The sequence below is a fragment of the Etheostoma spectabile genome, chromosome 19, assembly GCF_008692095.1.
Source record: "Etheostoma spectabile isolate EspeVRDwgs_2016 chromosome 19, UIUC_Espe_1.0, whole genome shotgun sequence".
Taxonomy (NCBI): domain Eukaryota; kingdom Metazoa; phylum Chordata; class Actinopteri; order Perciformes; family Percidae; genus Etheostoma; species Etheostoma spectabile.
In genome coordinates, this window is record NC_045751.1 from 15,198,964 (window position 1) to 15,226,728 (window position 27,765).

General features: G+C 40.0%; 1 protein-coding gene across 2 annotated transcripts in view; it reads right to left on the reverse strand.

Moving 5' to 3' along the window:
- The window catches only part of rell1 (RELT like 1), a 27,649-nt gene extending 1,600 nt beyond the window's left edge, over positions 1–26,049 (reverse strand). For both annotated transcript variants that reach the window (XM_032544564.1, XM_032544562.1), the window contains exons 1-6: positions 25,778–26,049; positions 17,585–17,803; positions 12,174–12,245; positions 7,830–7,884; positions 3,316–3,564; positions 1,723–1,855 (exon numbers count right to left, since the gene is read on the reverse strand). In XM_032544564.1, coding sequence (XP_032400455.1) covers positions 1,723–1,855; positions 3,316–3,564; positions 7,830–7,884; positions 12,174–12,245; positions 17,585–17,803; positions 25,778–25,802 — 753 coding nt within the window. In that variant the 5' untranslated portion in view covers positions 25,803–26,049. The remainder of the gene's footprint in view (positions 1–1,722; positions 1,856–3,315; positions 3,565–7,829; positions 7,885–12,173; positions 12,246–17,584; positions 17,804–25,777) is intronic.
- Between the last annotated feature and the right edge of the window lie 1,716 nt (positions 26,050–27,765).

Here is a 27,765-nt window from a genome sequence, read left to right on the forward strand (position 1 = left end):
CCTTTCTCTCACAGTCAATACGGGAAAGCTGAAAGTCGAGGGCTAAACGTGTGAAACGAAACAAAAACGGGTGTTAAATGTTTTTCTTTCTTTGGGAATGGGTTATTTGAATTTGTACCTTCTATTAAACATGAGTGTAAGGTTTCTCCACCTTAAAACAAATTTGGTTACGACATGTATTCAGTCAAGGCTGGTGAATCTAAACAGACTCTAACCTCGCATATTCCCTCTGAATTTCAGAATCCATAGAAAACAAACTAGGATAGAACACAGGGTGATTTCTACTACACACACCTTGTCTTACAGTAAGTAAATATGAGTGTAAGCCCATACACCAACATACTTTTCAGGCTTATATGTTGAGAAGGTTTGTGAAATTGTGTCATTGCAATGAATCCACACCATCATGTTTAACTTGTCTAACATGTGACACACAGTTCCTGCTGCAGGATTACTGCTGTTGTGTACAGAAGATTCAGAACTTACCAAACCAAAACCGACTGCTACACAAACAGTAAAGCTCCACAGCATAATGTTTCCTTAACTGCTAAATGTAACCACGTTTTCAGAGCTATTCTCCTTTGTCAAACTCTGTTTAACATGCCATAGAAAAACATTTTGTGCATGTAATATTTCAAAACAAACCCCTGACAAATAGTTAAAAAAATGTCTAAATTTGTTTTTGGGAAAAAAGTTGTGCAGTTCTGCACACTCTTGCAAACAATAAATTGAACACTGAGGAGAGACGAGCGGAGGCTGTCCACCTCGAGCGTTGCAATTTGATAACCAGAGTTCCTGTGATGTAAACAGAAAGCAGCGGAGCTGGAAGCTATTTATTGTTGCAGCTTGATTTTTCAGTGGCTCTTCACGATGATAATTTTGCTAGAATCACATTAACTTTACCCAAACAATATAGAGCTTGTTGTGTTCATATCTCTTAATTGTCAATCAGTTTTTTCTTTTAAGATTGTGATGTTTGGATTATATGCAATAAAGTTGACTTTACTTCTGCTTACACACACACACACACACACACACACACACACACACACACACACACACACACCCACACACACACACACACACACACACACACACACACACACACACACACACACACACACACACACACACACACACACACCACACCACACACACACACACACACACACACACACACACACCGGTCCACACACACACAATTTTAGTGCATTTGAGATAACTTAATTAATCAATCAACAGAAAGTGAATGGACTACATATTGTGGTTATGTTTTATCACTTGATTATTCGTCTACGCCATTTTTTAGGAAAATAAAATAAACATTTCATAGTTTCAGCTGCTTAGGTCATAGTGAACTGAATATTTTAGGGTTTTGGAGTGTGTGTTTGACAGAAGAAGACATTTAAAGAAGTCACATTTGGCTTTAGAATATTATAATAGGCATTTTTCACAAATAAGACATAATTAATTTAGTTATTAGTTGCAGCTCTAACCCAGTTATAATATATATCAAAAGTAATGCTAAATGGTGTGTGCTATTAATTATCAAATATGTAACATTTGCGATTTTTAACAATTTGTCAGCCAATGCATGAAAAGGCTAAATGTCACTACGAGCTGTATATGCAACACTTATTTATACACAGGGTGGTAGCTAGGAAGCGCCTGATGGGAGACAAAGAGAGAGCAGGACACGGGTGAAGTTTCCAGGATACAGACCTGCCGGGACTCGGACGTTGTCCGACTCTTAGGCCCCACCTCCGTAGGAGATGCAGGGACGCTCCCATTGGAGTCCGTTATAAGCAGGGTCCGCCTCTCCCTGGTTGGCTTTTCACACTTAGTCACCCGGAACCTGAGAAATGACAACAAAAGGAAAAGATTTTTAAATGTTTGCAGTCTGGCAAATGAGGAACAAGGTCTCGCACACTGCAGGGTTGGCTCATTAAAACAAACTCCTGCTCTTCTTTGGTTACCAGAGGCCAAAATGTACACTGCATGCTGTTGAACTCTTTTAGGAAAGTTTTTTTTTTAAAGTAACCAAGAGTGAATTTTTTTTCTAGGTCAAAATAAAATAGAACTTAGCCGACCATCATTGCTGCTGATTTATTCACTTTATAAATAGTATGTTCATATCAAGAACAATATAAACAACCTACGGAAAACGGTCCTTTAATAAATACTCAGTGAGTATCAGCCCTTCTCATTTGTGCCACAGCACTCACCCACTCAAAGGCATGCACGCACGCGCGCACGCAAGCTTTAATTAAATCAGTAAATGAATATTCGTATCCCGGTCGTGCTGACCCTGTGCGTACGCCGCCATTCATCTGGGTTTGCGAATGAAAAGCAACCGCTCTGCATCCCAATCAGCTCGCAGCGGGACATTACGGATGAAGAGAGTGCTGCAAGGAGGGGACGAGGCTGAACACTTTTCACTAGTGGACTGACAAAGGTTCTCTTTACTTTAAACTTTTAAACACACATTGTTATTATGGTAGCATTCTGCCAGGGTGTAAATCAAAATGGGGTGTCTTAAACCCCCTTTCAGACACTGGGGAGCATTGGAAAAGGGTCCAAGTCCATCTTCAGCGCCAGTTACACATCACAAACAAGAATGCTTTCTTAAAGTTATATTCCATAAGATCAAACCCATTTTTTAAGTTATAGCCATTTAACGTATGTTCAGTAATTGTCTTTAGTGCCAGATTCAGAATACATTCACGAGTACGAGGTAATCACAGGGAGAATATGCATGTACTGTATGTAACCCAGCAGTGGTATCTCACTGATATCCGCCTCGCTGTTTACTGTCCACTCTCTTTACACCGTGTCAGAGCTGTGTTACGTTACTGCTAATGCAAACAGAACATCCTATTCCCCGCTGCTTCACATTAACAGCATGGACTTCTCCTGTTTTTTTTTGTTTTTTTAAACACCACAACATAGTGTAACTACTGAATCTTCAAATAAGCAACAACAGTCTGAACCCTGCAGCATCTATTTTCCCAGGGTTCACCTTGACTGTCCACATGTGCATTTTCCAGGTCAATGCTCTGGTGTCAAAGTGCACAGCAGTATTAGTCGGTATAATTAAGTGTGGTTGTTTTTAGGGTTAATGTTTGATTGTTAATGTTGTGTGTGTGTAATTAATATCTAATATGCCCCTGGGGCAAACGGTTTTCATTCATTAAAGCACCTTGTGTGGTATGATTCTAAGAAATATTAAAGAATCATCATAAAGCAGCAAAAAACTATGGTTTTGTTTCACACACTCTCTCACACGCACACGCACACGCACACGCACACGCACACCTGCCCACAGCCAGGACCGTGACCTCTCCGATTAGGCTGCGTCGCTGCTCCGCCTTACGGGCCGACGGCCTCCTCATCAGCGGCCACTTCTTCTGGCTGCAGCGGTTGCAGATGTTCTTCTGGCCACCCAGGCCGCCAATGGTGTGCAGGTGGTTGCAGGTGTGCTTGGCGGCTCCTGGGGGTGCACCCGGCGATATTGGAGTCACCGGAGGGAGAGGGGTGCCGGGAGAGGTGGGGGTGGCTGGAGGACTGAAGTCAGAGAACCAGAAATTTGTATTTAACTTGGAAGTTTGACATTTTGCTTCAGTAATGACATTATACATTACAGTATTCAACTGCACTATATAGGAGTGTGTAATCAAGCTCGCTGCTGATGATTATGGCCTATTATTACTAGCAGAGCACAAGCAAAAGGATGTAAATCAGCCCCTGAACGATAATTATGCAACAAAGAGAGAAATCAACCAAGAAATATTGTATAGGTCAGAAAAATGTTGCAGCACCATTCACCATTTAAATATTAAAAATAACAAAAAACAAGGTTTGCTTAATATAGGTCGGCGGCCAAATGTGCACCTTTGAGAACTGAGACCTTTCACAATCTGACCTACATTCAGTCCAAAACATTTTAATTTTACAGAGAATAATTCAATGTCATTGAATTAGCACTTCTTTTATTGCAGCCCAGCCCTGCAGAAATGACACATTAACATCTCATCTTTAAACAAACAAATAGTGACAAGCTCTTTGAAAACGGTCACTCTGAATGAGGATTATGTTTAAAGGAATAATGGAGGCAATTTCCTGTACACGCAGGCATCAGGTGATCAGTAGGGAATTAGCTGTAAAAAGAAGTCAAACTGATACAACACATACTCTCCACTTTCACACAGTATTCTTCTGAGAAGTGTGCTAACAGCGACTTATTGAGGCCAGCTTCGGCGTCTGTTTTGTGTTTTATGACCCTGGAGAACAGCTCTTCACATTATTTACACACAAAGGTAGAATAAACACCATTTCTACTCACTGACATGCTCATATAATATGCAGTATGTAGAAGGATTCATGTGTGTCAAGGGACAGACCGCATAATGAGTTAGGTCTCTCTGATGTGTCTCAGGAGGCACCACAGCAATGGACACTTACTGTAAGACACTGGACAAGGAAAAGAGGGATGCTAATTACAGTATATAGCCACAAGTATGTGGATAGCTGAACATTGCACCCATATGTGATTATTGAACACCTAATGTTGTGGTATAACAGCCTCCACTCTTCTGGGAAGGTTTTTTGTGACACCTGGAGGCTGAATGCGGAGATTTGCTCTCATTCAGCCACACAAGTAAGAGGTCACGTTCAGACTGGCTTCAGCCTCGTGTCAAAGTCAGCGGCAGCCCCTTAACCTTCTGATTCATTTGAAGGAGCCCACTTGCAGCAGGGGTGCCAACACAGAGGGCTCCCGGACCAAAAACAACGCCACATCCTAATTCCAATCCTGGTCACATGCGCCCAGTACTACCTTATTGTAGTTGCTGTTGTCTGCACTTGAATAATCAGCGAAGTTCACCCCAGCAAACGCCACTCGGCAGTTCCTGAACCACTGGAAAGTTCTACCACAGAGCAGGGTCTTTTGCCACCTGGTACAGGCCTTTTTTCAAAAAGGGCTAGACTTTCCCCTCACATTTGCAAACTTTCAAGGATTTTAAGGGTAACCATATAGTACAGGGCCATGGCTGAGGTAGCCAGCAGCATACTGCATCTTAATTAGAACAAGAATAGAATATTTGATAGAATTTAAGATATTCATCATTATAATGGCGACTGATGGGGCAAAAACTGGATTTATGCAATGCTGAGGTCAATGAACTCTCATGTTACCAGAGGTCAGATATAAAGGGCCTCCATGTCTGAAATAAAACCCTGGGGTCTGTTTAAATTGGATTATAAACAGGATAGGAAGAATAAAATATATTTGTGAAACACAAAATTATGTTTCATTTTACTTTTTATTTTCTCTAATCTTTGCTTTTCTTCTCCTCTATGAATTACTGACAATGTGTAGCTGTTTCAGGCCTTTTAAAAAAAGTGGGGGAAGAAAAATCAGTCTTCTGATGAACTGGTCATAACTGGCAGACAGGTGCAACCTGTGGGATGGGGATACACAAGCAGACATCACTTTGCTCTAAGGTTTCCCAAGCCACACAGGTTGGAAACCAATGGTGTAAACAATGTGCGAGTAAATGCATGTGAAATGCAATTTGTATTATGGTCATGTACGGTGTGTACAGCAGAGGTATGAATCAGGAGTTTGATCCACAGGAGGAAAATGGAGAGATCAACTGATGTGAACAGAGGAAAGGGGGCTAATGGAAGGTGCACAGGTGGAGGCTGGAGTACTGATGGGGGGAGCAGCACTGCTGCGAGGGGAAGTTAAGTACCAAATCTGGAGAGGCAGATAGCGACGCCTGGCCACACTACAGTCACTCTCCTTCTGGTAGTCTCTCTCCATCCCTCTCTCCTTCTTCCTCCCTCTCTTTCAGCCTGTCTCTCTCCCCCCATTAAGTGTCAAATAAATTACCCCCGCCCTATTCCACCATCTCTAAGTGATCCACTGGCAGACTGCCCAACTTTGTTCAGGAAAAGAAAGAAAGATATGAAGAATAACAGAGGGAGAGAGGAGTACTACATTGAGCGATTTTGAACATGCAGGGAATCGGGGGGGGGGGGGGGGGGGGGGGGGTGTATGTGGATAAAGATTTGGAGAGAGAATGAAGAATTGAAACACATGAAAGTGACGCTGGGCAAAATGTGTGCGAATGCAGATTTCTGCTGATCTTTCCATGTGGCTAGGCAGAATACCTCAATAGCTAATCCTTGGCAGAGGCAACGCTCCTCCCATTCATCCACACTGATTCTTCCTGACAAAGGAGAACATCCCTCTTCTCTTCATCTCTCTCCTTTCCTCCCAGAACAATATGTAGCAGGACGAGGAAGATGACAGGAGGAGAGAGCGAAAACATACTACACTAACTCGATTTACTCACACTGCTCTTCTGTCACAGGCTTCTCCTCCTCCAATCTGTCTATCAGCCTAACTCCGTCTCTTCTTATCTCACCGGCAAAGCGAAGACGTCTAATCTCCGCTCACACCATCAGTTCTTATGATGCAGGGTTGTTTCAAAGTGACAAGCAGGCGGCCTTTGATGTGAGATGTGACCGTCAAAATGTGAATGAAATTAAATCAATTTTGAGACCCACTCAATGTTTATGCTATTAAAAAGATGCAGGCTAGGGCTGCAACTAACAAGTGAAACTTTGCTATTAATCGTTCCACTTAGTCATTGTTGCTATGCCTGTCAAGCTTTTTGTTCTCGCATGGTAGTTTACAAATGACAAACAGGCAGATTTACCATCCAAATTCATGGTCATTTTTTAAACAATGGGTCCCTAATCTCACAAAGAGGTAGACAAAACGAGCTAATCATTTCAAGCCAATGATCGTGGCTAGTTACAATTTGAAAATGTCAACAACAAAAAAAGTCTGAAACGGCAACTAGCTTTTTTTATCAGCTGTAGCTTAGCTAAGCTATAGGCTAAGCTATAGGTGTATCCATGAGTTGGGTTGAATCAGAAATCCCATAAAATGGTTTTACATATGTACTTATTAGCTATATACAGAACACTGTGCTTTAAGACTGAGGCTGAAGCTAAGGATTAAAGTCAGCATTTTCAGCGTGATTCATGTGTAAGACAACATAATCAACCAGCACTTTGATTTTGCAGAGTGGAACTAGGTAGTCCAAATGTAAGCCAAAAAGCAGGACAGATGTAACCCTTAACATGCTGAGAAATTAAAATCTTGTGCCAAGTAAAACTATTTAAATTATCGATTCATGTTTTGATTATCATTAAATGAATGTTTTGGTCTAAAAAAATTAGTCTAAGTCTAAAAAAAAGCCCAATGTCCCAGAGTGGATACATCCAAATTGTTTGTTTTGTCAGACCAACAGTCAACAACCCAAAGTTTATTAATTTGCAGGAATATAAAACAGGGGGAAGCATCAAATCATTACATTTAAGAAGCTGGAACCGGCACACATTTGGGATTTTTGAATAACAAATCCTCTGAGGCTGCCGTATTCAAAAGGCCTCTACTATAAAGATACCTACAGATTCTTACCCAACACTTAATAAGTGCGTTCTGGCTAAGAATCAACAACTGTGCACAATTTGCTTAAATAACCCCACAATACAGTAATATGGGGCATGGTGGCATTCCAGAAAGAGTCCCCAGCTGCTCGCCCTCAATCAAACCTTGCCAATCTGGAATGGTATCAGAAGAGAAATGTGGCCTGATTGCCTTGTGTGTTCATGTCCTGCTCTGGCTACTCTCATTTCAGTCACTTCAGTCACTTTCAGGACACCACCAGGCTTCCAAAGAGGCCTATGGGGCCATCTGGTGGTTGAGATAGTTAATACTTAACAGCTAGTAAAAACAACATGAGGACAATTACCCATCGGAGTCAATGCTGTTTTCTTGAACCATGGCTTTTAGGGCATCCGAGTTTGCTGAGGGAGAGAGAAAGAGAGAAAGTTACACACTTATACAGATAGAAGAAAGGAACCGGGAGAGGGGGAGATAAAGGTAGTGTTGGAATTAGCGAGAAGAACGCTCCAGTGACTTCAAATGCAGAGCGCTTATTGAAAGATGGTTATAACTGATTATTCCTTAACACAATTAAATGGCACACATGAGTTCACTAAGCAGAATTACTGTAGACAAAAACCGCAAAAGAATGTACCAGACCAGGGGGAAAAAAGCAGCAGTTTGTTGGAGCAAACAAACTCCAGAATATGACTCTGAAAACCCTAATTTCTCTGTGATGGTCAAGAATTTGGCCTCGGGGTGTACAGTTGTTTTGATTTTTTATAAAACATGAACAACACCAACTTCTGCTCCCAGACAAAGTCGCATCAACTCAGTTCAGGCATAGATTTGCATAATTTGTTCCCAGACACAGATTTCCCTAAGGCCCGGCCCTGATGCATTCACTGACTTCCCATAAGCACACTGCATGCACAGATAATGGTGGGAGATGTATTGAGCGTGGTACTGAGACGGAGATGAATCACGTGGGTGAACGTTGGGGTTTCAGGTTATGATTTTATCTGAACGTGCGCAGGCATCTGACTCAATCCGCGGTCCTCCTCGTCTCCCCCGTATCATCCTCCCATCATCTGGCAGCGCAGGGTATATTACAACAACATCCTGGATAACAGCTAAACAGATATTTAACTCAGTCCACGGTAATTTCACTTGTGAAAGTCTACCCTTTGAGGACTGCGGCACTGGGTTTAAGTTATTTCACATCAGATTTTTTTTGTGTTTGTGTTTTTGTTTTGTTTTTGTCCTTGCTTTTCTCACTGGTTTGAAAGTAGGGAAGGATCATTCAAAAAAGATGATATTGCATGTTCCTGTGCACCAATCAGTGTCAAAAAATATTTAAATCAAATCAAACCACGACCCCACATTTCTGATGAAGACGATTAGCCAAAATTTTGAGTGTTCTACTAAAAAGTAATAACTTTTAAAACTTTTATTTCTGTTTATTTGGTCACATCTTGTCATATAATGTTATAGAGAAGCATTTCAAACAAAGGTTTCAGCTGTTTTAAAAGGGAAAAAATGTCCCCTTTAAATGCATTGTAATTTAATGTAATCGTTTTGTATCGTGTTTTTTCATTTATTTTTCAAAATTTACTGTATCCCAACACACCTCCTTCTATACAAAACTTGTCAAAATGACGCTGTTTTATGGCCACTTTAAACACATATTTTAAAAAGTAACTGTAATGTGCTGTATATTTCGGGACCCATTTTGTCATTTCTTTCATTCTACATACAGTATACCTGGCTAAATGTAGATAAACGTTGCCAATGCAGCTACAGTAAAGCTTGACTGCAGGCAAATGTAAACAATTTGCAATCCAATGGGTTTTGGTGTCAGTTTCACAGTAGTAATGGGCAAACTCCCCATTGGCTTGTGAGCTGAAAAAAAACAAATTCTGGTCAGACCAATCACATTGTCTACAAAGTCTGTGGGGTAGCTTAACATGAGGACATGAGGACATGAGGACATGAGAGACGGTTTCGCGTAAATTCCCTACTACTACTTCCCTACTACGGCTTTGGACGCAACTCTGGAAGACTTGGAGTTAAGCACTGAAGTCCTTCTTAAAATAGGAAGATGTGTTCGGTGTTTTGCCGACCGGATAAGGCAAAAATGTAATCTATCAACTTGTAGCGTTATCCTATTGTGTGCAAAGGGAATTTGAAAGACAACTGTTTATCCCGCCCCTCGGATTGAGGCCTGCCTATGGCGAGTTCCCAGTCCCAACATCTTGATGTGGGTCTGGCTTGTCAGGCTAGCAGCATACAGCATTTCAAGTAATAACTCCAAATATGTCTTCCTTTTTATCATTCAGAAATTTTGAGTAAATGAGTAAATTACAAACACGCAAAACAGAAAAGTGATGGGTAATTTATCCTTCAGGATGATTTTATATTTAAGTTTGTAGTGCAGCGATGATAAGTGGGCATGCAATAAGAACAAATATATCTGTGCCAGCACTGTGACGCTTTCATTATGAGATTATCTGTAGATGGCCGTTTTTGCTCAGCCACAAAGAGGACTACTGCTCCTCATAGTGACATGTCTATTTATACACAAACTGCTACTTGCCCTTCCCGTGTTCCAGATAATTATTTCCACTAAAAATAACAATGTAGGTTTTTAGAGTAGCCAGTTGAAAAGCTTACATACATTATCCCAGTTGAATGGTTAAGGATGAGTATGAGGATGAGTCAGTTAACTGACTCCAACTCTGCAAACATTGTTAAGAGAAAAACGGTGATAAGTCAGTTCAAAGTTTTGCCTCTTAATGGTGGAAGGTAAAATCAACACAGCCACAACACACACAGGACGTTGCCTTCGTGTGTCATACAGTCTGTCATGAGGATAAGATATGAAGGATGGTGTATACTGCAGCTTTAGGGATCAATACTCACGGATAAGCTTTGTCTGTTTACTTCTTGTATTTCAAAACATTTTAGCTCAACAATATGACCTTGACATGTCTCATTTTTTAAAGTAAATTGATCCCTATGATTGATATTCCAAATAAATGAAAAACGTTAGAAGACATTAACATGGTAAACTGAAGCTGCAGGAATTCTGTTTTCTTTTATGTTGTTGGAAAATCTAAATTCATGTATTGCTAGTGTTAGCACTTTACTTCATCCATTATCTATGAATAATAATGTAGTTATAAGCTGATATTTTCAAGTGTTTAGTATTTTTAAGTGTTCACCTAACAATGTGCAGTATCCGTCAACACTTACAATCTTTCTTTGAAGACATATTTTGTATAAATTACAACTGTTACAATATTCAGTCATTTATTTTCTGTTTATAAACCAAGATGCGCTTAATGTCTTGACAACCACCTCAATAAACACTTAAAAAGTCCCACTACATCAGTGTATTTAGACTATTTATTGGATGTTTATATATTGTGAATAGGTCTCAGAGAGAAAGTGTAGGGGTATAAGTGTTACTGCAGAGATATACAGTATGCATGTTTGGTTTAAAACTGAGGCAATTGAGCCATGTTTCTCTGATGTAGAGCTACATTTTCAAGTGTTGCAATACACACCATATCCTAAACAGATGGCGTGGCATCCAATAAAAATGACTAAAATAAAATAAAAAAGTCTAATCTTCTACTGTGTAATTGTCATACGCCTTCTTTTTCCCACTTTACACTTCTGTCTCTTTCCATGCTTCTGTACGATTTATATTTATTTATATTATGTTAGAAGAAATGAAAGTTGTTGAAAACTATATATTGCCCTCAATGTGCACAGCCATAAAAACCCACGGCCAGTCCAAGCTCTTTTCTGCCATAACACATTTCCCAACTATTGCTGAGAGGACCTAAAATGGAACTTAACACCGAACCAGCACGCTATCCAAGCGCCAAGCAAAATGCAACAAATACACTGTTCAAGTGAAACAGTCTTCCTCTATTTCACTTAAATATCAAAACATACTTACAAATAGTATAATCAGCTATTAACCTGATTTCAGCAGAACGCCACTGCTGCGGGAGGTTTATTAGCCCGGATGGAAATGCTGTAATCTACGCTGTCAGGAAAGGCATGTGTGTTCGTACTAATCAAACTAAAACAATACGAGCACCGATCTCTAGCTCTCCTGTTGCCACTTATAAACTCAGCTGAACAAAGAACTGCCATCCCTTGGAGTAAGGAGAGGGCTGTGATTTATTACAGATTTAACTTCATGTTCCAGCTCAGTGAAATCAGTTCAATTCAAAGAAATAAAGCAATTTTATTTTTAATAACAGCCAAGACACTGCTGGGACTTCACTGGGCAACAGTGACGTAAGCGCCCATGTTGTTAAACCACATTCATTACTAATTTCCTATAATAGCTAGATTGTCTCAGTGTTGAACAAACATGAAGATCCTCATTCCACACACACAGACACACACAGACACAGACACAAGACACTACACACAACAGACACAACAGACACAGACCCACACAACACACACCACACACACCAACGCAACGCACCCGCACACGCACACACGCACACACGCACACACGCACACACGCACACACTTCCCGAATAGTGTTTGACAATGGACTTGCAGCTGTTATAATGACTTCATGGAAGAAACAGTACATTGTGTAATCAACATGCAGGTTTCTAAAAGGTGGGAAAAAAGAAATTGATTTACTGTTTGTCGTTTAGTACGTCTGGACACATACCTTCATTTTTCATGATGTAGTGGACAATCTGCCCGACTGTGTCATTGTTTTCACTGAGGGTGTCATTCATGTCTGGAAGATAAGCAGAAAATTACACACACAATTAGAAATACTTATTAAGTGTATCATAAGTATTGTTACATGTTAAAAGTCACAAATATTTAGACTGTATATTTTGGAGTCCAGTCCTCAGTAACCTAAAGACTATTGTGACTGGTGAATGGTGTTTTGAGAGGAAAAACACTCTACGGGCATTAGCTAAGGGCCCCCTTTAACATAAACACATCGTAAATGCAGACCATGATACAAAGAAATCATAATTCAAGAGCACTTGTTAATATTACAACTTGATAGTACTCCCATGGGTTTCACTGAAGCAGGATTGCAATTCATTATTTAGAATGGACACCTACAGATAGTGTACATTTTCTTTGCCTATAACCTTAAATACAAGCTTGGCAATATATTAATATGAGAGTAGATATTGTCTGTAGAAAAACGTTATAAATTGTTTGTTTTTTTAAAGTGTTAAATTTGCATTCATGGCATGTTTTTGCCACTTGGGGGCAACGCAACAAGCCGTAAACACAACACAACAATTTCCATATAAAGAATTGTGATATTCTTATTAATGTATTTGTTACTCTCCTTGCTTGACAACACAATCATTTAAGGCTTCATTCTCGCTCTAACTTTTACTACTCTGGTAGTGCATAATTTGCGGGATGACTACTACATGATCACATTTGGAAAATGCAGAGACGTTATGCTGTGTGGCAGCAAAAAAGTCAGTAAATAAAATCCCTTGCAATAGTAACAATGGTGTCATTTTTGTTTAATGCAGATGCTCTTTTATAAGTATATCAGCTCTTTAAAGGTGCCAGAGTGGAGAAATGTAGGCAGTCTTGAAATATAACACAGACTCAACCTTTGGGACTTGTACTCGGACTTGAACACTGGGGACTGGAGATTCGACAGACTACAGTACTGCTTACAGCAAATCAATGAGAGTATTCTGGTGTGTAATGGCTCAGTTTAAACCTGTCCACTGTAAAGGAAGCTGGTGAGATCACATTAACTCCACAAGAAAAAAAACAGCGTTATGCCTGTCCTTTTCCAATACTTAACTCCACTAAACAAATAAGGTAATAATAAACATGATTCAATGGAGGGGTTCAGGGCTTCGGCGAACATGGGAAATAGTGGAGATGTGATGTCTCAGGAGGAAAACTGTGCAGAAGTTTGTTGTATGATCACAGATAAATGAGAAAGGCAGTTGGCAACGACTCTCGTCCATTTTAGTAGCATGGTGTAAACAGTTCATTCTTTCCATACCATTTCTCACGCCTATGATGTACCCCAGGGCAACTCCGTGATGCCAGAGGTTTCCTATCTGCACACGACAATGCTAGAAGGAAAGGCAAAGAAGCACTAACATCCCCTCTCTCTGTGTAGTCATGCCACATACCGTCTTTGCAAAAAGTAAAGACACAACACATGCAAACGGAGGGGAAACCAGGCGAGTTAACCTTTGTTTTCAGTATGCTGAAGTTCAGGAAGTCAACAACATTCTGTGAGAGGCCAGAAACCGTATCCTCACGAACACAATACTCATGGATGTTTAGCATTATCTGCAGTTATCATTACGAGCCGAGGGAAAGTAAACCGGTTCTGTGCAGAGGATGTCTTTGTTTCACGTTGTGTCACAACTTACTGTAAGTGGCGTGCGAATGCCAACTAATCTTTGGATGGACAAAAGCAATAGAGGAATAAGGCTTAACAAGACCATGATCAAAGAGCTGTTGATACTACCACATGATAACTTGCTGCAAGTACACCATTAACAGGATTTCTGAGATTATGTTTTGGATCTGGGTTTCCTGAAAATTGGTTCATCATAAACTTAAAAATATACACTCACCGGCCACTTTATTAGGTACACCTGTCCAACTGCTCGTTTAACACTTAATTTCTAAGCGCCATCACATGGCGCAACTCAGTGCATTAGGCATTGACATGTCAAGAGAACTCCTGCAGTTCAAACCGAGCATCAGTATGGGGAAGAAAGTGATTTAGTGACTTTAACGTGGCATGATTGTTTGGCCAGAAGGCTGGTCTGAGTATTTCAGAAACTGCTAATCTACTGGGATTTTCACGCACAACCATCTCTAGGGTTCAGAGAATGGTCCGAAAAAGAAAAACTCCAGTGAGCGGCATTTCTGTGGGCGGAAATGCCTTGTTGATGCCAAGGTCAGAGGAGAATGGCCAGACTGGTTCGAGCTGATAGAAGGGCAACAGTGACTCAAATAACCACCCGTTACAACCAAGTGTGGGCAGAAGAGCATCTCTGAACGCACAGTACGTCAAACTTTGAGGCAGATGGGCTCCAGCAGCAGAAGACCACACTCGGTTGCCACTCCTTTCAGCTAAGAACAGGAAACTGAGACTACAATTTGCACAAGCTCATCGAAATTGGACAATAGAAATTGGAAAAACGTTGCCTGGTCTGATGAGTTCTCGATTTCTGCTGCGACAGTCGATGGTAGGTCAGAATTTGGCGTCTACAACATGAAAGCAGGATCCATCCTGCCTTGTATCAACGGTTCAGGCTGGTGGTGGTGGTGTCGGTGTGTGGGGAATATTTCTTGGCACTCTTGGGCCCCTTGGTACCAATTGAGCATCGTTGCAACGCCACAGCCTACCTGAGATTGTTGCTGACCATGTCCTCCCTTTATGACCATAATGTACCCAACTTCTGATGGCTACTTTCAGCAGGATAATGCCCATGTCTAAAGCTGGAATCATCACAGACTGGTTTCTTGAACATGAAAATGAGTTCGCTGTCCTCAAATGGCCTCCACAGTCACCAGATCTCAATCCAATAGAGCATCTTTGGGATGTGTTGGAACGGGAGATTCGCATCAGTGGATGTGCAGCCGACAAATCTGCGGCAACTGTGTGATGCCATCATGTCAATATGGACCAAACTCCCTGAGGAATGCTTCCAGCACCTGTTAATCTATGCCACGAAGAATAGGAGTTCTGAAGGCAAAGGGGGTCCAACCCGTTACTAGCATGGGGTACCTAATAAAGTGGCCGGTGAGTGTATATAGATCTTCTTTTATATCTCTAATCTCTTAAATGAGGGTGCATAAACTAAATAACTATTCTTGAAAAAGAACTCTGACAAATATTGGTTTCTAGCATGTTTTAATGTGTATTTAAAATATTTTCTAATTCTTTTTTTTCCCCGCAAAGCAACGAGCCATTCACATGATCACACAAGTATAGTCTTATCAACATCTGTCTGCACATTCACTAGAGCTGTGTAATTAATCAACATTTTAATCACTATTACCCTTTTGGTTCCTAATGATCACAAAAAACAAAATAATCGGGAAAAGCAATTATTTTTGCACATTACGTTTAGCAAGTAAACTCTTATTTTGTCTTGTGTTCTGAATGAAAAACATTTCAAATGGGAAAGGTTTTAGGGGAAATTCCACAGTTCTAGGTGTTTTCACTGTTGATATGTTTAACTGTTTCACTGCTTTTAAAGTATAATAAATGCAACAACTTTCCAAAAGGTCTACAGTGTACAGAGTAAACGTGTTAAATAAGCCTGATCTCAATCTTGACCAGGATTTTGATCGAGCAGCCATAACTTACACTACCGGGCACACAGCAAACCCATCAGATTCAGAAATGTAGTTCAAGGCTGTAAGTACAAGCCTAGAAATCTAGACGCACCCAGGTGGCAGCAAATGTAATTTGCAGCTAGGGTGAGTCTAAATTTCTAGGCTAGTACTTACAGGCTTGTATTGTGTTGTGTTGTATTGTATATCTTGTATTGTATTGTATATCTTGTATTGTATTGTATATCTTGATGTGGCTTGTCAGGCTATGTAAGTACTAGAGTGCGGGTGGGAGCATTGAGTGATTGATTGTACTGCATTTCACCATCACATGACAGGAAAATGGAAAACTTCCAGCAGACTAATGACTCATTTGGAAAACAACTTAGAAGAAAAAAAAAATCTATGCTTCTTCTGCATTTAGTTTTCCATTGGCTAAGACACAGTCTGACTGACTGCGAGAGAATTTGGACTGATAATGATTAGCAGTTCATGTTTAAATCGACTGGAACTTTTAAGTTCATGTGCTGCAGTTGTGAAGCAAAGCGGGAGACAAGGTGAAGAAATTGTAATCCTTAAAATTTTCAGTTAATCAAATCCCATCTTTGATGGATTTATGGTCAGCATTTTTTTCTAAATTAGCCATTTAATGTATCTACATACTGCAATTCCCCAGTCTCTACATAGTAGTCCACATTGTTAGTGTCAGCAGCCGCCATTCCTGCACTAGATTCAAATTGCCTTCACAAGCACGAGGGGAAAAGAAGAAACGAGGCAGCACGTTCTCTTACGTATTTTTATTTTTATGTTTCACTGTTTACTCTTCCACAGCTGTATCAGAGCTAGATTACTGCTAATGCAAACTCAGCATCCTCCTGCTGCTGTATGTCGTCTGGGGACATACAGGTGGCTTTTATTGTGAGGAAGCCATTGTTTGAGTAAACCGCGATTGTTCTGTGGAAAAGAAAATGGCCGTTTTCTGCAGTTTTCCTGGATGAATTTTAAATATCGTAAGGAAGTAACGAAACAAGTCAGAGCAGTGAGTGGCAAACTTCCAACTCTAGAAAGGAATCAGATTGCGGTTGCAATAATTATTGACTGACCTTTTTTTTTTTCCCCAAACGGAAGTTTGTGTTGCACTTTAAACACGTGCAACAATTGTTCTTCAGTTGCATTTCTGACAGAGAAACGTTCGCTGCCTCTACAATTCTAGAACCTGTAGTATTAAAATGCACTTGATGTTAGCACGGTAACCTTTGATATGTCTTATGTCTTTGATATGTTTATTTATAAAAGCCATGACAGGTTTCTTCCACACCCATACATTTGTTTTGTTTTTTATAATTCTTCAATGTAATTTGTATTGATGGGTGTAAACAAATAAACATAAAACATTTTTGCAAAAAACAAAAAAGTATTATTAAAACACATCAATGTATTGACCTGTATCTGACCTGGTATTGCATCTTAAAATTCTGCATGCTTCTAATTCATAGCATCTTTTCTGTCAAACAATGTTCCCTTCCCTCCTTTACCGCCTCAGTAACTTATTGTCTATCTACTTAGATAAACATGACCCTGGTTCAGCGATAATCTTGGGTGTGTACTGTATATGGATGCCTTCAAACAATGAGCACATTAATGCAATAAACACATAAAGCTAGTCATAATGGTGTCAAACAGTGAAACATTACTACGAGTCTGCAATGTCACAAACACCCGAGAGTTTTTGGAGTTTGCCTCAACTCCCTCCCTCTTTAATTCAGATTGCCTTACCTTCGCCCAACTCAGGATCCTTTTCTTCCTCCTTACACTCCCCCTCCTCCCCATCTTGGGCCTCAGTGGTGCACCGGTAGCCCTTCCTCTTCAACACGTGGCAGATGACCACCCCCAACAGGCCCAGGAGGAAGAAAACAGGCACCAGAATGAAAGCGATGTACTCTGGGTTGCTCACTGCTGCACCTCCATTTTCTCCAGTAGCTGTAGGCTGACCTGCTAGAAGTTGAAGAGACGTAAAAAAAAAAAACGAAATGATTCTAAATGTTACAACAGAACACACAGAAAATCAAAATAATGGATTGTCATCATAACGCCCCTTGATGGCAACCTGATATCCACAGTGAGTCAGAGGGTGCGTTTGGGACCGAGCAGCTGAGGGGATTTAAATGCTATCTGCTGCATGACAGAGATTTCATGTTCCCTTCCTGGATCAATAGAGTCTGCTGCTGCTGTCTCTGCCCTCTAACTGCTTGATCTGGTGCAAGATGCCCCCGATTCCACAGCTTATTAGGCAGAGAGAGTGAAAAGTCAAAACCAAAAACTATAAAACACCCATTCTCCATGTCGGTCATATCGTAGTGTTTTTTATAGAAACTTATAGCAGCAAAAAAAGCACAAGGACCATAAACTTTACCACGTCATAGCTATAGCTTTGCTCTCCATATCCCATCGCCCCCCCCCCACAGGACTTTAGACCCATCCGGGAGCAACAAGACTGAGAAGAGTGCTGAGTTTAGGTAATTCATTATTTGTGTATAATACGTGACAAAGTGGTGAAAATGCCAATCCCACCTTCCCAGAGTCAAAAGTAATGTCTTCGTATTGATTGTTTAGTCTGAGCAACAGTCCACAAAATTTAAAGAATATTTAGTTTACAATTAATAAATGCCTAACAAACGGAGAAAATAATCACTTAGCAGCAAATATTTCACTTTATGCTTAAAATAATCCATTAATCCATTATAAAATTACCAAAATACTGGCAAATTAGTTTTCTTTCAAATAAAAAAAATATAATTGTTGCAGCTCATAGCTTTTCTTTAATGTAACAAATGGGAAAATGATGATGTTTAAGGTCAAGGGAATGACAGTGACCTGTGGTCAGCTAAAAGCGAAGGCTCTCCTGACTCCTGCAGTCAGGGCACCACGTGAGGAATTCCAGCACAACACACAAGAGGCTTTTTGTTTCCCTGTTCGCATCAGGGTGTATGTGTCTGTGCCTGTGTGTCTGTGTCTGTGTGTGTGTTCTTGTTTAACTATATTCGTGGAGTCCAGTGGGGCCCTGACTGCTTTGTGGGGCCAAAATGCATGACCCCACAACTTTAAAAGGGCTGTTTGAGGGTTAGAATAAGGTTATGGTTAGGGTGAGAGTAAGGGTTAAGGTTAGCCATTTAGTTGTGATGGTTATGGTTAGGGTAAGTGGCTAAGGAATGCATTATGTCAATGACGGGTCGCACAAAGATATGTTCCACAAACCTATGTGTGTGTTGGTGTGTGTGTGTGTGTGTGTGTGTGTGTGGTGTGTGTGTGTGTGTGTTAAGGAGAGAGAGAGAAGAGAGAGAGAGAGAGAGAGAGAGAGAGAGAGAGAGAGAGAGAGGAGAAGAGAGAAGATAGAGAGAGACAACCAAAGACAGAAATGGTAGCTCACAGTTTGAACAGAATCTCAAATCATATCAGAATCCAATGAGTTGTTGATGCCATTTTGAAATGTACCACAACACAGTGCGTATTCTGTAGGCGTGTATCTGCATAGCTAACCATGTGCCTCCTGATGCATACAGGCATGTGTGCTCTCCCATTGTTCCAGTTCCCTGGTGCATCAGACTGAACACACTGGTTAAGACCAATTGTCTGCTCAGTGACGATCCTGTGGCCGTGTGCTTATACACCAGTAGGCTGGCCTGGCACGTGCCCATGTCCATGTCTCTCCACGAGTAATCACGGACCAATTAGAGGATTGTATTAAAAAGCATCTGGAAAAAAAGACTGGAGACTGGCAAATGGGTGGAGTACAATCAACAGTCTTTGAGGAGGATTTAGATTTGAGTCATAAAAAGCTCTTAGCAACCACCGCTGCTACCCTGATGAAAGTCATCAGAGGGACAGCCAGAAAATAAAGAGATATCTGAGACACATGCACATTACGTGTGGATTGATATAGTAATCATGTGGATTCATACAGTACATAAGGGTGGGAATTATTTAAATGTTTTGTGTACTGAGGTTTTTATTTTGTAGTCATACCATGCTTAAGCCCTAAACATGCTTGTAAAAGTCACCTTCTCTCACAGTAATGACACAGTAAAACCATGTCAGAGGCTCAGTCAGGTTTAAAGGTGGAGAATCGGCTTCTTAGAACATGAACCATGAGGCGGTCAAATGTAATGTGATAAAGTAGATGAACAGCCTATTTGTGTACTATTTGTGTGTTTTGCCTAATTATTTTATTTATGTAACATTGTTGTCCATTATCCCATCATCATTCATTCACTCTATTTTCTGATTTGTATAAGTCTGGTGACAGTGACTTTCAAATAAAAATCAACATATGGGGAAAAAAAAAAAAACATACACACAAAGAGTATTAACTTATCAGAATCCAGCATTGAATTATTCTAGAGAGAATCGCGATGCCTCTTAGAATTGATTATTTTTCCCATCACTAATTGATACACTAAATCTGATATTTATAAGCAACTTTTGGGCTTTGGTAAGCTTTAATGAGATACTTTGTGCCACTGTTCTGTACGAATATAAATAGGGCTGGGTACTGAACGTCATACACGGATCTAAAACCAGAAGTTAAAATCAAATCTCAGGCTGCAACTGGCTTATATTTTTGTTATTGAGTAATCCATCCACTACTTTATTTGAAATATCTTGAAGTCAATAACATTTCAGGAAATACTAAAACAAATCCCATCCCCCAAGGTGACAGCAACACTTGTTCACTAGAAAAGATATAAAAGAACCAAAGAAAAGCAGCAAATCTTCCCATTTGAGAAGCAGGAACCAAATATTTTAGCATTTTAACTTGATCATTTTTGTTAAACGTTCAATCGATTATCAAAATTGTCTGTTATCGATTTTGAATACACAACTAATCCACTAATAGTTTCGGTGGTAATCACATGTTTTGTCTGATTGTAAAACACATTCTTTGATCAGATTACCCAATTTAAATCATAACTTTTTATTTGATTTTATAGCGGTGTTAATGTTTGGTCCACTAAAAATAAACTGGAGAAGAAAAACAACCGTGTTTATTTCGACTTTTTGAGAATATGAGAGGTGAATCTGGGCGAGAGAAATTATTTCTCAGCACCATACTGTGTCACACACGAGGTTGCAACATCCAATGAATCTCCGGATTTTAGATAGAGGAGCAAAAGTATTTCTGTCGACACAGTCAAATCCCTCAATTGAAACATCCTGTGGAGCTGAGCGCAGGCTGAATAGGTCAGCATTACTGTTCTGCTGCTTTAATTCCCTGCAGTTTTTTATCTGCCTAAAGGTTATCGACGTCGCTGCTGCAAAAGCTTCTTTCACAGAATGATGTAAAATCAATCTCTGCAAAAACACACAAAAGCAGATTTGTGATTGAATTGTTTGCCTTTATCCTTTCTTTTGCCGTTCTTCCCCTTCCTCCGCCTCTTATCTTGTGTGTTGAACATCAGATGCACTAGTGGGAGACTTTTTTTTTTTAGCTGTTAGTAAAGGAAAAGTCCATTTGAACACTGCTTGTGTGGGCTGGACTAGTTAAATCTTCAACTTTGCTGTGCTCCTGCTCCCAGATTGGAACATGGAAATCACCCATTACCACCAGTGTCAGTGGATAATGCTGATGAGCACACCACAACACCAAAGGGCAAAAAGGAGGGTGTCACTGTTCCTGTGATCAGCAAAAGACATTGGGAGACCAGACAGCACATGACATGCGTTTCCTACCCTAAATAATATTTACTGTTTCAATTTAGGTTTCAGATTAGAGCTGCATGATATGAGGAAAATATGCGACATGCAATAACCTTGTGGAATATTGTGATAACAATTTAACTAAGATATAACGCGATAAATTAACAGGTAGCACTTTGCAAGTCACTTCTTGGCAAACGTTGCATTAAATAATAGTCTGAGCAAAATTTGAAAATCAGAGACAACTGTTGATGATGGAACGGGCAGCCTCTGCTTTACAGGGACTATGCAGGGATGATGGGTTAGATGGACCATGGACACTCATCAAAGATTATATCAATAAGAGTCATTAAGCCTAAATTCTTGGTTTGTTTTGTGTGTATGTATGTGTACACACACACACACACACACACACACACACACACACACACACACACAGCACACGACCACACACACACACACACACCACACACACACACACACACACACACACACACACACACACACACACACACACACACACACACACACCACACCACACACACACACACACACACACACACACACACACCCACACACACACACACACACACACAACACCACGACACACACACACACACACACACACACACACACACACACACACACACACTTTTTCTGTTACCTCTGATGTACTGTCCTTGTGTGTTAGTTGTATTTGTTTTGTAATTGAAATATTGGCTGCAAGACATTAATTTGATCCGTTACCTCTCAGCTGCAGTCAGTCAGTAACTGATCCTCAACCAGATGTAACTGCATTATTACTCTCCATTTATTCATCTCGGGAAGGAGAGAGAACGGAAATGTCAAACCTTTTTGACGTCTGCTTACTGACCACCGTTTGGCTAGTCGATAACCTCTTCTTGTTTTCCAACATCTATTTCCACATTCACCTTTCCTGACCATCATTTGCAGAGAATTCACCCCAGGAGGGAAATCTTTCTTTCTCTATTCATAATCTCCCCAAGACGTAGAGTTAGATTAGTCAATTAAAAGTTACTGAATAGCTGTAAATATCCTTCATAGCTGTCAATCAAAACTGTTGAGAAAGTGACAAAGTAAAAGGTTTTCATTTCACCACAACACCAAATTAGAAGGAGTTTGTGTTGTGTGTGTTTAAAAGGATCTGCCCATTTGTGGTTTACCCATTTCCTCGTATTCAGGAAATCATGTGCAGCTAGGAAAGCATACTAAGACCCCATCTCATTTTAAATTACTTGAGTCAGTCGTGTCTTTCCAACCCTCTGTCTTTTATTGATTTAGTCCTTAAGTGAGCTCGTTCACGAGTGGAGATGAAATCTCTTTCAATCTCTGTTTCACGTGCAGATACAGCTCTGACACTGTGAGAGATGCCTGTGCTCGCTGGTAATGGCACAGCAAAACAGCTACAATTTGCAGTGAATGTCTGCATTTATACAGCCCAGCTCAGCCATGGTAAACGTGCACTTCACTTGTTGTGCGAAAAGTTGCTCAACTGCATTCTCATGCTGCACACTGATCAGTGAGCAGAACATTTTAATTTGTCATTAGCAGTGATGGGAATAATAGCATTATAAATAATGACGTTTTAAATAATGGTGTTAGTGGGCAGTGCACAAGACAAGCGCATAAATGTTGACTATTGACCTTTTTCACGGCAGACATGTTGACATGTCATAGAAGGAAAAGCACAGGTGTATTCAAAAGCATTAATGATGGCTGCATTCCACTTAGGAGAGGCCATGGTGTGTGTGTGTGTGCTGACTCACTGAAATAGCTCACTAGGACACTTGATGAAATTGAGCCATCGTTAAGGTTATTAATTTCAGCTGTGCTTTTCCTACAATGACAAGTCACAATGTCTGCTGTGAAAAAGGTCCATTGGCTGAGGTTGAGTAAACTTTCATGGTAAGCCAATCAGAGGTAGAGTTCAGGCCTGCTGGTTAATTGTTCTAAAATCGCAATCTTGATTCACCCTTTTTTTATAACTTTGATTCTCCTTTAATTTTACAAGCCAACTGCATCACAAATGTTACTACTTTCTTCTGTGAGTTTCAAACATAGACTGTATAAAATAGGTTTTAAAGCACTCCCAAGCGCTGCAGTGCTCTCCCTTCTCTTCATTGAAGCCTCTGTGTTTACAGGCTTGTGTGGTGATGAGAAATGTGCTATAGGTGCTAAAAAAAAAAAATCTGTTTGGTACAGCCAATTTGTTTTGTTTTGACGTGGTCAAAAAAAAGACAGACGGCAGAGAATCGTGATAACAATTCTAAGCCAAAAAAAATCGTGATTCATATTTCCCCCCGAATCGTGCAGTCCTAGTAGAGTTGGGCAGGTGTTCAAAAGCATGCACAGTCGGACACACAACACATACAAATGAGGCAACCCGCATGTTGTGAACCAGTGACCGAGACCACAATAAGTCCTTCAGCCTGCCAATGAGTGTCAGGCTCAACTGGTAGCATGTTCAGGGTGTGTATGCTGCCGACAGTTGAAACAATCTGAGACATATACAATATGTTTGTACTGTAAACACACACATATTAATACCAAACTAACGTACTGGATGCCTAGGTCTAACTCAGGGGTCTCAAACTCAACTTACTTGGGGGCCGCTGAAAGTAGAGTCTGGGTTTGCTGGGCCGCATCAAGTATCCAAAAAAACAACTATTTCCTCCAAACAGGGCGCGGAACTGCGGGCTTTAAGCCCCTAGATCTGATATGGTTGGTGATTTCACAACACAACATCACATTGTCAAACCTCAGGCATTGCCGCAAAGAGTACTACCTAGCTTGACAACCGTCACGCCGCTGTCAGGAGACTACTACGGTAGCCCATAAGTGACAACGCAATGAGAAAAAGTTCAGAACGCGCGGGCCGCACTAACACTTAACTTGATGTCAAGTAGGGGGCCACAAAATATCATCCCGCGGGCCGCAATTGGCCCCCGGGCCGCGAGTTTGAGACCCATGGTCTAACTGAATAAGCATGATGATTCAGACTTGGCTTTTTTCGCACGCCACAGACTCCAGTAGACTCTCCGTGGAAAATTTGAACAGGCCCAGAATTTTAAAGGTTATGAAGAAAAGAAAAGTGAGGCTATTCATGGTCTCTTACTAAGTCTCCAACATCTGTGTACTGTGAAACATCTATTGTTTGTAAGGCTTTTATCCTGACAAGACAATAAAAGACTCCAGGCCAGCAACCTGTTCAAATATCCACTTCTGAATTGACAAAGATGTGTGCCATTTACATTCTTTGTCCTACTCCAGTAGGATTACACTGAGGCAGTTAGTTCCTGTCATGTATGTACTTTAGAGTATGTTATTACAGCAGAGAACACATTTCTACAGTTACTAAATATATACAGTTCCACGTTAAAATGTTATATTCTGTGGATTTGGCTGCTGCACTGAAAAATCACTGAACTTCACTGATATGTTTATATAAGCCTTACGGATACTGCAACTAGTGACAAGTTCACTTGGTTTGTGAGGCAATTAAGTTAATTTATGTTTAAGTTCGTCATCTGGATGATTTCATGAGCTTTTCAAATTTGATTTTAAACGTTGAGTACAGAGAAATAACAGTTTTTTAGGATGGAAACATACAGTGTAAGCTCTGGTAAAATAAAGTCTGCAGCGAACATCTCTTACATAACTGGACAATTCATTAGACAAAAATCTTGAAAAATATGTAACTACCTGATATAAAGCCATACGTGCAGTAAAACCTCGAGATAACACTTGATGTAGGGCTTAATTCCCTTAATATTACTAAATTATAGATACCTTGGGAAACATTTCATGAGAACAAGCTGCAAAAACATAACAAAGTGTAAATCTTTAAACATCTTTATAACGTGTCTGTTGTTTATATGTTTACAGTGGCATTTTATGGCAGTTTGTCAGTTTCTTTTATGGTATCTTGCCCTAAATGCTCAATATGTTTTCTTCCTTACTTCAATAACATCTTAATACATGGGCTGCATTATATCTTGAAGTTTCGACTGTAACGCAGTAACTTGTGTGTTATGTGTATGTAATGTCTAGCTAATGTGAAGTAAGTGGCTAACGTTAGTTAGTTTTTCAAAAAGATTGGCATCAACCGCCTGGCCAATATGATTGAATAAACTCAACGATTTTTAAAATGAGAGCACACTTTTCTAAAGTGATGAGAAAACATAAAGGACTCGGACTGTGCAGCACTGCTAACGTTACAACTTCCTACAGACGGTAAAATGCTTGGAAACTTACATGTATTGGCGGTGGAATTAGCCATTGACGGACAGTTGTTACCGGGAGGCCTGGCGGTGATGTTCTGCAGAGCCGGCCGTTGAACCGTTAAACCGTGGTTAACCAGTCAAACTCATAGATATATACGTACGTACGGGTCAAACTAAACCAAGGGAGGGACTTGCCATGGCTCCTTACAAACATTAACGTATTTCCTGATTTCCGAAGGGTATACGCCCTAATTTTAAAGTGATACTCCTTCCAACAAAGACCAGCACACAGGAGAGAGAGTTCACTTATTGCTACTTCCGTCTTAGTTAGCTTTTCGTAAACTGGTGTCAGTCAATCTTTTAAGTACAGTACTGTAGGCAACATGTATGTCCATTGTATGCAACTTTATGCTTCTTCTCTACTAGAATTCAGAAAGAGATGTTCTACTTTTTACTTCCCTTCATTTATTTAACACCTTTAGTTAGTTTGCAGATTCATATACAACAAAATCTCATCAACGGATTATCATTAAAGATAAAACCTGGTGGTTTTTGTCAATTTTGATTAGGCTTATACTTTTACACTTTTTCTCAAGTTAATGATTGTATGTCTTTTACTTGTATTTTCTACACTGTGGTTTTACTTCTACTGAAGTTAAAGATCTGGTACTACTTTACCACCAGGTTTCAGTAAAGGATTATGTAAAGTGTATCAAGTTTATGACTTTTGTGCATTGATCCACAAATCCGTTATCCACCAATTTCCTCCAAGATGCAATGAAGTTATAAACCAGACACTTTAAAAAAGCGACCTCTGTTGCCAGAAAAACAACAAAATATCAGGTTTGCAGCAAGGTAGTGTTGATCCCATTTCTTTACGCAAACAAAGATTCCAACCAGAAACATTCCTGCCTACTAACTAGCTAGATAGTTAGACAAAACCAAGCCCGAAGCATAAGGTAACGTTGAGTTTTACTTTTTTAACAGAAAAAAAGATTTGAATAGCCTACTAATACAGACGTGGTAAATCATTTTAAAAACACTAGTAAGAAGAGAAGAGAAGAGAAGAGTAAGAAGAGCTATTTTGAGGGAAAGCAACCATACCTGATGAATGATGTTAACATTAACGTTATGGCTAGCGTTAGCTATAACGGTAAATCAGGGGTGTCTATTTTGAGTGCACGGAGTTTGGCCATATTTGTAATATAAGCGCATTTTCTCGTGTTCTGTTATTTATGTGTGGTTCTGACTCTTTTACAGCTAAATTGGGATCTCTTCTTTCCTGTTAATGATTATGTTTTGACATTTTCTAAAACAAATTTGTCATTTTAATATTTTTGGGTCATTAAAGCAGTGACTCGAGTCATATAGCTAGCTAGCTAATATGCTAGCACGTGTACGAACAGTTAAAACTGTAATTTCAGAGCCTTCATGGTGAGATTTCTACAGTAACTTGTTTTCACATGAGATTCTAAGCTTGATGATGCAGTGGGCGGGAACGGGATATGAAATCTCCAAGTAGGTAAGTAAAGTGTACTTTTATTGAACTATGTTGCCTCAAGTTAAAATGGAAAGTAAGATTTCCTTCTTGGGGAACTGCAATAACCCACTGCTTAAGGGACTTATAAAGTGCGGTTTACACATGATATGTTTAATTTTATGTTTTCATATTATCTTACTGCTTTTGGAACATCAAAAACAACAACAATCTGCCATTGGCAGCACATTTATGTACTTGATGAACGTTTTACCCTAAATACCGGATTTTTTTTAGACCATTTTGCATTTGTAAACACAAACTAAATGTGCCCAAGTTGATTTCCTGTTGCACACCATATGACAGAAAAATAACAAGGTTCCAGGCCCTTGCCTCACAATGGAATGCCATTGTGGCATCACACATTCTAATTTATTAAAATTCTTTATGATATGATTCACTATGATGTCACAATGGCCAAAATGGGCCACATTCTAAACACTAGTCTATAAATAGAACAGATTTACAGAAATTCACATTCA